Genomic DNA, 12,003 nt, shown 5'->3' on the forward strand with positions numbered 1-12,003 from the left:
GCCGAAATTTGAATAGTCAATAAGTCAAGTCAGCTCTCTCTCTCTCTTTCTATACCTGTCTCACTGTGTCTCTCGTCCCTGCCGCTCTCTTTAGGTGGTCCTCTGATGAAGTCTACATCTTAAAGGCCCACAACGCCTTATATGGACTGACCAGAACTCTGGTCTGATGCCACACACCGCACAAACCGTTGCCGTGTGTTATTGGTTTCCATTTGCTCCCCAAGTATAAGGGCTGAGGGGATGTATGTTTCGCCTGAAAGGTGACTGACAAGTTAGTGACAACCACAGTTTAATATATTCTGTGTTCACCAGAATAAACCGTCAACAAAGAGCAAAGTGTTCAGGTCATCATTATTCCACACAATACAGATTGAAACATTACTCGTGCATGCCTAAACATAAATGTACACATTTGCGCAGGTTCCCCAATGCAGTTAATACATCACTACCAACGGTTCTGTGCCTGCATGCCGACCTTGAGGATTCCTCTATCTTCAAATGAAATGGAAACCATTTTGGATTCATTAAACAAACCTTAAAGGTGCATTCAGTGATTTGGGTGATTTGGAAAGCCCCCGGTCCGCCCCGGTAACAAGATGTGCACATGTACACACTCTACAGTGGGGGGACGTGCAACAGGCCAACAGCACGTGCACCAAGGCCCGTCCCCACTTGCACTTGATTATGATTGGAGGAAGGCTCCTCTCCTCCTGATTGAAGCCCAAACCGAAACGAAGGTTTTTTGACCGCAGGGGCTCACTGGGGACAGGGAGGAACTCTTTATATGGTCAGCACACTCTATAGTAGGGAGGATTATCAAAAAAAAGGGATAAAAAGTGATATTTGAATTAAGTGAAATCACTGAATATACCTTTAACTCCATTATTGCCCGCTAGGTGGCAGCATAAGCACACCTATAACCTGTGCCACCCGTCCGCTCTCACTCTACGGTCCTCGTTTCATTTCCGGGTTATCAGTGAGGTGGGGGCTGTTGTTGTCAAGGACTGTCTAAAGAGGACGAGACGCGAAGACCGTACGGGCGACGCCATGTTGCTCACATGGTGCTCCATGGAAGGAAAGAAACATGCGCAGTTGAGACCAAGGAAGCTGAACGCGGAAGTGTTGGCGCATGTTTCTTTTCTTCCATGGAGCACCATGGAGCAACATGGCGTCGCCCGTACGGTCTTCGCGTCTCGTCCTCTTTAGACAGTCCTTGGTTGTTGTGAGGACATTGATCGTTAGCCGTCAGCTCATTCATACCCCTTAGCTCTCGTCAGAAACAGTTACATGTCCGGAGCGATGTGAGACAAAGTCACACATGATTTACGATCCTCGGGATGTGCGGGATTACAAATAATAGCAGTAATGCAATACAGTGAGGACATGAATAACAAAAAAAATACGTACGAACATCTACGTAGGTGGCACATGCCGTACCCTATAGCCTAGGGGGTACGATCATAATCGTAGATAGCAGAGAAAAAGTTAAGTGGGGGGGGGGTAAGCGTGAGAGCGAGGCTTAGTAAGAATGAGGTGTGAATGAAAATAAAATGAAAATACCATTGGGTGGGTGAAGCCATAAACTTAAAGGACAACAAAACAAAACAAAAAATAAGTGATATTTGATTTAAGTAAAATCACTGAATATACCTTTAAAGTGGGAAATTTGGTATATAGTATTTTTTATTGGCCTAAAATATTGTCTATATCCACTTGCTGACCGGCTGTCAGTATTGAGCAATGTTTTATAGGGGTTTCTTGTGACCCTACCATTAACATCCTATGGCAGGCAAAAATGTCAAACTTTCCTTATGCTTTAAGTAGCAAACTAGGGGGTTTTCATGATTCTGAATCCATTCCAAACATTAGTTTTGCACAAAAACACTCCTTAATTGGGCTAAAAACAGCCAGACGTCATGACAAATGTGATGATGTGATGACTATGAGGTGAAATGTGATGAGGTCAGCACATTTTGGGCACATTTGGGCAAGTGGATGTTGTTAGCCCAAGGAGTGTATTTTGTGCAAAACTAATGCTTGGAATGGATTCAGAATCATGATCGATAACCCCCTAGTTTGACATGTCACATGCTACTTAAAACCCATTCTGGGCGGGAACCCCTTTTGGTGTTAGCATTATGTTATGCTTTAGCTATTGAAAAATAGCAGACCTACAAGCTCATAGCGCGCCACCGAGTGGCGCACTACAAGCTTGTAGGTCTGCTATTTTTGAAAAATCGAAGAACGACTGACATAGAAACAGCTTTTTCAGAAAACTGTCAGGATGTAGAAGACATTTTTAGAATCTGATCTGAGAAATGAGTTAAAGCAAAAGGAAAGTTTGACAATTTTGCCTGCCATAGGATGTTAAAGGTTTCATGACATTCATTTTTCACTTATTTTTCTTTTAGGTTTTATGACCTAAATTACATCCACAAAACCTGAACTTTGAACATTCAGTGGATTTTTCTGTGGTCTGGAGTTTTCTCTGGGGTTTCCAGTCTTTCTGAGCTGCAATGAAAACAGGCAACACAGTGAAAACAGTGACATCTGCTGGCAAATCCCATAGACACATGGGATATCTCTTACATCACAAACAGCAGGAAACTCAGAGCACCTGTTTGAGCCAGAAACCCCCACACCACAGAAAATCTACGGAATGTTAAAAGTTCCGTTTTTTTTGGGTGGTTTCATGACACAACCTTGTTGTTGCATGGCTGTCTTAGGCCTCACTCAGACCTTTACTGCATTGCTGTATGCTTGTTGGATTTCCAATGGGAGTCACATGGTTTGACACAACATTTGTGTTGTATGAGGGGGAGGGGCGCAGTCGAAACACAGCCGAAAGCCATACAACAGCTTGTAGTCCAAAATGTGGACTACAAACCATGTGACTTCCATTGGAAATGCATTGGGGCGGCCATGACACTACACAACATTCATCCAACAAGCATACAGCAATGCAGTAAAGGTCTGAGTGAGGCCTGAGGCTGAGCTCACACCTTTAATGCACTGCATTGCTGTTGTGAGTGTCATGGCCGCCCCAATGCATTTCCAATGGAGGTCACATGGTCTGTTGTATGGCTTTCAGCTGTGTTTCGACTGCGCCCCTCCCCCTCACACAACACAATGTTGTGTCAAACCATGTGACCTCCATTGGAAATGCATTGGGGCGGCCATGACACTACCCAACGAGCAGAGCATTGCATTAACCGTGTGAGCGCACCCCTAGTGTCTTCTGCCCCCCCCCCATGCAACAAGGTTGTGTCTTCAAACCATGTGACTCCCATTGGAAATTGGGAGGCCATTGAGGCGGCCATGACAAACAGAAGACACAGGACAAAGAAGTGTGTCTTGTGTGTGTCTTACGTGTGAGTGAGGCCTAGGATCTACAAGCTCACACTGTGTCACGACTTACGATGCGACGCATTGTGAGCTTGTAGATCTGGCATTTTCAAAATATTTGTATACATTTGGCAACTCGAAATGGGACATTTAATGAGTACTTTTGGTACATTACCAAGTATTGGCATCAAAGTACATTTTGATGCCAATACTTTTGCACTTTTACTCAAGTAAAGTTTGAATTCCGGACTTTTCCTTGCAACAGAGTAGACATTGCAGTTGCAGTATTGATACTTTTACTCAAGTAACAAAATGTAAGTATTTTTCCACCACTGCATGTGGTCATGATATAGGATACTTACTGAGAATTGCCAAGGATGTTGTATTCAATCCACAGTCACACACACCATGGTAACCAACCACACAGTATCCAATATTGTCATTGGAATCAAGCTCATAGCTTTTTTTTTTTTTAATCGTGAAAATGTAGTGCAATATAGATTCTTTCAGAGCGAACGTTTTTAACTCAAATCTTTGCTTGCTTCTGGGTCCCTGGAACAACATTATTTTCAGATGGGGGTCGGCGGCCAATTACATATAATCTTGGGGGTCCTTGACATGAAATAGTTTGAGAACGACTGACATAGAAACATAGGGCTTTTCAGAAAACTGCCAGGATTTAGAAGACATTTTGCAGAATGGTCCTCAGGTCTGAATGGGTTAACCCATTTTGGACGGGAACCCCTTTTGGTGTTTTAAACATTATGTTATAATTTAGCTATTGGAAAATAGCAGATCTACAAGCTCATAGCGCGCCACCGAGTGGCGCGCTACGAGCTTGTAGATCTGCTATTTTTGAAAAATCGTGAAAATATTTATTTCAGAAAACTGGAGGATTAATTTTGAGGTCAGGCCTAAATGGGTTAATAATAATAATAATAATACAAAAAGACTCGGCCCTCATGGTTCCATGTTTATTAAATCCAAAACAGAACCTGTAACATCACAGACTATTTACATCTACCGGAGGAGATTCTTCTCTGGAAACGTTCCAGGAGAGAAGGGAGCTTTCCTAGCGTTCCGTCAATCATCGTGTCCCCGGGCTGATAGAAATGTAGACGGACACAGAAACAGGACAGAGGCTCTGCTACGGACGGAGACCCTGTCCCGTGTAGCAAAACAAAGAAAAACAGATTCCAAACGCTCCGGTCTTCTCTCGCTTCATGCCCCCATGTTTGTACAGAAGCTCAACGCAATACATATTAACAGTTTTATTCTTTAGTTTGTATGCAATTCCAAACCACAGAACCTGTGACATAAAAGACAAAAGAGAAGTAGCTTCTGGTGTTTGTCTCTGTCTGAACAGACGGGTGTGTAGAACCGAAGAAGACGAGGTGAAAACAGAAGCTGTTAATGACTGTCTGACTGGAGGCCATTTTGTGGTAGCCATTTTGAGAACATGTTCCAAACTCAGTATTTTAACTAACAAGCTGGTATTTATGTACATATTACAGATATGAAACAGAATCTGCTGCACCAGTATACTTTTGTGAAAGAAAACTAACAACAAAAAAAACAACAACAATTGTGTACGAATATTTAAACTTATTTTGTTTCTTATAATAGTATAAAAGTAAAAGTGTCTTTTTGTTGAAACAGTGCTTTTCTCTTGGGTTAACTCTGGGGTGACCAAGCATCATACCTGCAGAGAGAGAGAGAGAGAGAGAGAGAGAGAGAGAGAGAGAGAAAATAGATTTCCACATTGTTTTAATTTTTAAAGACTCATCAATTGTTTGTCCACATATTATACAGTATATCAAAGGACCACTTCACCACTTTTCAACCTATCTTCATATAATAGGTCCTCACTAATAATCATGAAAAAATGGCGCAATTTCTTTCTACTCGGCCTGTGTCTCATAGGAGCCTAGGGCTGTGGGCAGTTCAGAAACCGTCTAGGGAATACAAGCTAATAGAAACTGCAGGCTTTCTAGTCCTGAAAAGTTGCAATGCGAAAATGGAAGCCATCGTTCTCACGATAATGAAAATCTAAACATTTTTGTAAAAAAATATTGTTTTAAAAAAAAATCTGCCTAATGATGATGTCACTGGAAGACGGTTTCTGAACTGCCCACAGCCCTCCTATGAGACACAGACTGAGTAGAAAAGAATCGTGCCATTTTATCATGATTATTAGTGAGGACCTATTATATGAAGATAGGTTGAAAAGTGGTGAAGTGGTCCTTTAATGAAGTATAATTAATTATTACTTAATTAATACAATAATAAATTATTATAATACATTAATTAACCATTAATATTATATATGAATTAATGTACTAGACTGGATTGATTCTTACCGGCAGCAGGATGGCAGTCACACTACAGTGGCAGGACCAATTATCTGAGCCTTCTGTAATACACACACAAAATTCAAAATCAAAGATTTGCGGCACATTTTCAAAAATTTTCAAAAATAGCAGACCTACAAGCTCATAGCGCGCCACTCGGTGGCGCGCTATGAGCTTGTAGATCTGCTATTTTTCAATAGCTAAATTATAACATAATGTTTAAAACACCAAAAGGGGTTCCCGCCCAAAATGGGTTAACCGGCCATGTATGTCTGACTCCATCGCCGCGGTACTCACCGCTGCCATGTAGTGGCTGCCGAGGGGTGGTTTGTGGCCGATGGGGGAGGAGGTGCAGTTGGGAGAGCCCACCTCCTCGCACAGCGACAGCGCCTCCCGGAGGTGAGCGGACACACAGCCGCTGTCCGAGCCGCTGGAGCCGCCGGAACCCGACAGACAGCGGGACGAGCCGCCGGAACTTTCTGTAGCTAGAGAGAGAGAGAGAGAGAGAGAAGAGAGAGAAGAGAGAAGAGAGAGACACAGAGAGAGAGAGACAGAGAGAGAGAGACAGAGAGAGACAGAGAGACACACAGAGAGAGAGAGCGAGCGAGAGAGAGGGAGAGAGAGACACACAGAGAGAGAGAGAGAGAGAGAGAGAGAGAGAGAGACAGAGAGAGACAGAGAGAGAGAGACAGAGAGAGAGAGAGAGAGACAGAGACACACACAGAGAGAGACACACACAGAGAGAGAGAGCGAGCGAGAGAGAGGGAGAGAGAGACACACAGAGAGAGAGAGAGAGAGAGAGAGAGACAGAGAGAGAGACACACAGAGAGAGAGAGAGAGAGGGAGAGGGAGAGAGAGAGACGGGGAGATTTAGGGGACGTGTATTTGATGTGAAGTTTTAGGGTGCGTGTGTGAGTGTGAGTGTGAGTGTGTGTGTGTAATTATAAATACTGTTGGCTGCCCATTTGATTTGTTTATGGACACTTGTTTTACATCCAAATTTATAAAATATCAGCCTTAGATTGTCGGCACCATAATAATCCATTCTATCTGTTTCTTTCAATCTCCTATTCCTTGTCCCAGGTGGCATTTTTGGTCAAAACAACGTTTCTTTGATGGCACAGAGGCGACGTTGTGAAGCTCTCCAGTAGACCCGTTTCATTTACTAGTTTATGCTCACTCCCGGAAGTCCGGAAGAGCTTGTAGATCTGCTATTTGTAATCCTCCCCACTTCCGGAACGCTAAAAGCTCGTAGCGCGGCACCGAGTGCCGTGCTACGAGCTTGTAGATCTGCTATTTTTGAAAAATCGTGAAAATGTGGCGCAAAATCTTTGAATATTTATTCTTTCAGAGCGAACGTTTTTAACTCAAATCTTTGCTTCTGGGGTGGGGTCCCTGGAACTACATATTTTCCATATATTTTCCATATTGTCGGAGGCCAATTACATATCATTTTTGCGGTCCTTGAGACCTTGACATGAAAATGTTTGAGAACCACTGACACAGAAACATGAGGTTTTTCAGAAAACTGTCAGGATTTAGAAGGCATTTGTAGAATCGTCCTCTAAATGGGTTAACCCATTTTGGGCGGGAACCCCTTTTGGTGTTTTAAGCGTTACGTTAAACTTTAGCTATTGTAAATAGCAGACCTACAAGCTCATAGCGAGTGGCGCGCTATGAACTTGTAGGTCTGCTATTTTTGAAAAATATGGCACATTTAGATGATTTAGAAAACATTTTTTTTAGATTTCGACGTCAGGCCTGAATGGGTATTGCGCCTTTTGTGCAGATTCAACACAATGCAGAAACAAAACAATTCAAATGTGTGTTTACTTATAGAGGGCTGGCTGCTGGTCTCGTCTTCCTCGATACAGGACGAGATGTCAGGCTGAAGAGGATGGAGCGTATGGCTGTTGAAAGGAGGGCGGTTACAATTAAAACCACTATATATCTCCAACAATTGATCAATTGGTCAATGCACATTTTGAGCAGACAAGGGTGCTGCTCTCTACAAATGAAACCTGGAGTGATATTAAAAACCCATTTTGGGCGGGAACCCCTTTTGGTGTTAGCATTATGTTATGCTTTAGCTATTGAAAAATAGCAGATCTACAAGCTCATAGCGCGCCACCGAGCGCTATGAGCTTGTAGGTCTGCTATTTTTGAAAAATCAAAGAACGACCGACATAGAAACATAGCTTTTTCAGAAAACTGTCAGGATGTAGAAGACATTTTTAGAATCTGATCTCAGGTCAAAATGGGTTAACACAGACTGTACCCACAGTACACACATGTACCAGTGTTGTTTTTGTCCACTGAAGCTAAGGCGAAAAATGTTCGTCGACTACGTTTTCTTCACTGACGAAAACTAAATGGAAACTAAATGAAAACTAAGCTATGACGACTAAAACTAAGACTAAATGTATTGACCAGTTTCGTCAACAGCTTAAAAGCTAGAATAAAAATGTGGACTAGTGGACGAGAGATCCAGTATAAGTCATTTTACACTTGGTTGCATGCTGAAAATAGCAGATCTACAGGTTCGGGGGGGGGGGGGGGGGGGGGGGGGTCGGGGGGTCTTACCTGTACATGTGCAGGTTGAGGGATCCCAGCAGGGAGGAGGAGGGGCCTGCGGTGGAGGGGTCAGGGGTCACATGGTTCACAGCAGAGCGCTTAAACGGGTTGGAGTGATCGAACACAGAGACCGCGATGGATGCCCTCGTCCGTGAACCTACACGCACACAGAAACATGAGGTATTTCAGAAAACTGTCATGATTTAGAAGACATTTTTCTAATTTCGACGTCAGGTCTAAATGGGATAAAGTGAATCATAATTGCGTTCATTTACCTCTACCCTTCATGATGTAATCTATGGCTCGGTCGTTGATGGCAGCGTCGCTGGGTTTGATGTCCAGGAACGGCTTACTGCCCACTCCCATGGACAACAGCTCCTGTGTACGCAGCTCTGCGCACGCACACACACACACACACACACACACACACACAGTGGTTTTGTAAGAATTCAGCAACCACAATGAGTCCGTACGTATTTGCGATATCACGAACCAATTTGAGAGACACAAACATACAATTTGGTGGAAGTAGTAGTTGATCTATAAAGTTTGCTTTGATCAAGACATTTCTCAAGCGCTAAAAGCGGTGCTGCCCCAGAGGCCAATGTGCACTGGATAAGTCCGCATGCATGCACGCACGCACGCACGCACGCACGCACGCACGCACGCACGCACAGTAAACTAGGCAACTAGTCAACTAGTAAAAATGACTAGAAGTGAATGCCCTAACACACACACACACACACACACACCTTTGTTCCGCGTGGCCTGGTTCCAGAGGATACGGGCGATGTCTGCGGTCCACGCGTGTTTGATCTCCGCCGTGGCGGCCTGAAGGACGTAGGTCTGATTGGTGGTCCGGATCCGGCCCGTCCGTCGACGGAACCAGACCTCGAACCTCAGCCCGGTGTCCCCCGACGACTCCGTGAGACCAACGTCTGCTGTCTGAGGGGGGCGCAGAGGGTTAGAGGTCATGGCATGTTTAGACAAGTAAGACGCACGCACACGGGAAGCGAACGCAGCTCGTATTGCACTGACAATTAGAATAAATTACATACTTTTTTAAGGTTTTTTTTAAGTTTAAAAGGTTTTTAAAGGTTTTTTACTTTTTAATTTTTTTTTAAGTTAAGTTTTTTAAGTTAAGTTTTTGTGTGTGTGTGTGTGTGTGTGTGTGTGTGTGTGTGTGTGTGTGTGTGTGTGTGTGTGTGTGTGTGTGTGTGTGTGTGTGTGTGTGTGTGAGAGTGTGTGTGTGTGTGTTTTGTGTGTGATACAGTTTAGGCCAGCTTCTATAGTTAGTATCATGGATGCTAGTAATAAAGCAAAGCCAGCTTGCATATCTGCTATTTTTTGAGAACCACTTGTTCTAAGTGTTTAAAATGATACAGATGCTTTCCCTGCTTATTAACCCATTTAGACCTGAGAACCGATTCTACAAAATGTCTTCTAAATCATGACATGTTTTCTGAAAAACCTTATGTTTCTATGCCAGAGGTGCTCAACCTTTTTCATGTCAAGGACATCCAGAATTATCTGTATTTTGCCGCCGACCCCCATTTGAAAATATGTTGTTCCAGGGACCCCCCCCCCCCCCCCCCCCTCCACACACACACACACACCCACTACGGTTAAACACTCCAAGCGTTCACGCATTCACAAAGAATCCCTTTTAGTACCTTGTAGGAGTGCTTGTAGACGTAAATGTCCAGCCCTCCTTCGATGCGTTTGGGTTTACTGAACAGAACCAGCTCCTCAAACAGGAAGATGTGGCGCTGATATTTCCTCCGGCCGCACAGCACGGTGAACTCGTCCTGTCTCACCAGCTGGCCTTGCTCCTTCAAATTCACCTGGAGACAAACAATACAGAGAGCATTATATGTTAATTACATTTTGACCTGAGATCAGATTCTAAAAATGTCTTCTACATCCTGACAGTTTTCTGAAAAAGCTATGTTTCTATGTCGTTCTTCGATTTTTCAAAAATAGCAGACCTACAAGCTCGTAGCGCGCCACTCGGTGGCGCGCTATGAGCTTGTAGATCTGCTATTTTTCAATAGCTAAAGCATAACATAATGCTAACACCAAACCAATACATTTTACAATGATCTATTGCTGAGTCAAATCAATGTGGAAAAGCTGTGAAAAGCACTCAATATTGCAGCGATAACCCAGTTTCTTACATAATCTCTACTATTGAAGATCTCTTCAATAGTATTTCAGACACGATCGTAAATATTATTAAGCCCTCAAGAGTTAATTTATTGTTACACCATTACTTAACCCATTTAGGCCTGACATCGATTTTTAAAATGTCTTCTAAATCATGACAGTTTTCTATATCAGTGGTTCTCAATATTTCATGTCAAGGACCCCAAAAATTATATGTATTTGGCCGCCGACCCCCATCTGAAAATATGTTGTTCTAGGGACCCACCCCCAGAAGCAAAGATTTGAGTTAAAAACGTCGGCTCTGAAAGAATATATTCAAAGATTTACGCCACATTTTCACGATTTCTCAAAAATAGCAGACCTACAAGCTCGTAGTACGAGCTTGTAGATCTGCTATTTTTCAATAGCTAAAGTACGGTTTAACACATGCTTAACCCATTTAGGCCTGTGGCCGATTCTAAAAACGCCTCTAAATCCTGACCTAAGTTTTCTGAAAAACTTCAAATATTTATTTAGCAGCATCAAAAACTTTACATTTTTTAATACTTTACATACTGTACAGACTCCAAAAATGGGTTCCTGGCCTGAGTGGGTAAAACACCAAAAGGGGTTCCCGCCCAGAATGGGTTAAAACACCAAAAGGGTTTCCCGCCCAAAATGGGTTAATTTACAAAAAGTCTACACAATTAGATAATGTAGAAGAACTGTTATCCGTTGTCTCTCCTATGCTACCAAACAGCTTCAACAAACAAAATCAACCTCATCAAATATCAAATGATGGTTCCGTGGCTCAAATACCAAATAAATAACGGTCCTCGATATGAAAAGGGTTGAAAGGGGGGTCTTAAAGCTGCTATAAGCAATAATATGTCAAAATATTAATGACCTTTTTATTTTTTAGGTATTCAGACAGTCAGCAATGGGCAGAACGCTCCCAAAACAATTTAGTCTCTGTGACACATCTAGGGGCCGTAATCTGCATTCAAAGATGTTCCTAGAAGCTTTGTCATTGGTCGAAAAAAACCCGGTCGCAGTGACTAACCAATCAGGAAGCAGACAGGCAAATCGACCAATGACAAAGCTTCTAGGAAAATCTTTGAATGCAGATTGTGGCCCCTAGATGTGTCACAGAGACTACATTTTTTTGGGAGCGTTCTACCCATTGCTGACTGTTTGAATACCAAAAAATAAAAAAATAAAAAGGTCATTAAAACTTTGACATATTTAGGCCATCGACGGTCAGAAGAAAAGAAACTCACGTCGCAGTCTCGAATGGCGTCCATGGCCAGGAGGTCGTTGCCGTGGCGAAGCTGGAACTGGACCATCTGCGCGGCGCCTCGGAGCGACGTGAGCTCCACCTCCTGCGCCACGTCCACCTCCTTGATGAGCTCGTCGAGGAGCAGGAAGTATTTGCTCATCCTCTGGATGGGCTTCAGCAGGTAGGACGCCACGTCCATCTTGTCCCCCAGCTCTGCCTGCTTGAACTGGAGACACAGAGAGGAGTACAGTGTTTAACCCATTGAGACCTGGAACGCATCCATGTCACGTTAGCGTTTAACCACATTAA

General features: G+C 43.2%; 1 protein-coding gene across 6 annotated transcripts in view; it reads right to left on the reverse strand.

Moving 5' to 3' along the window:
* Positions 1-4,305: 4,305 nt before the first annotated feature.
* LOC306919943 (uncharacterized protein) overlaps positions 4,306-12,003 on the reverse strand; it is a 98,119-nt gene continuing 90,421 nt past the window's right edge. For all 6 annotated transcript variants that reach the window (XM_079496517.1, XM_079496518.1, XM_079496514.1 and 3 more), the window contains 9 exons: positions 11,696-11,920; positions 9,944-10,114; positions 9,023-9,215; positions 8,546-8,662; positions 8,280-8,427; positions 7,530-7,606; positions 5,994-6,181; positions 5,706-5,758; positions 4,306-5,047 (listed from right to left, as the gene is read on the reverse strand). In XM_079496517.1, coding sequence (XP_079352643.1) covers positions 5,723-5,758; positions 5,994-6,181; positions 7,530-7,606; positions 8,280-8,427; positions 8,546-8,662; positions 9,023-9,215; positions 9,944-10,114; positions 11,696-11,920 — 1,155 coding nt within the window. In that variant the 3' untranslated portion in view covers positions 4,306-5,047; positions 5,706-5,722. The remainder of the gene's footprint in view (positions 5,048-5,705; positions 5,759-5,993; positions 6,182-7,529; positions 7,607-8,279; positions 8,428-8,545; positions 8,663-9,022; positions 9,216-9,943; positions 10,115-11,695; positions 11,921-12,003) is intronic.

Source organism: Electrona antarctica (genome assembly GCF_951216825.1).
Source record: "Electrona antarctica genome assembly, chromosome: 3".
In the NCBI taxonomy this organism is placed as follows: domain Eukaryota; kingdom Metazoa; phylum Chordata; class Actinopteri; order Myctophiformes; family Myctophidae; genus Electrona; species Electrona antarctica.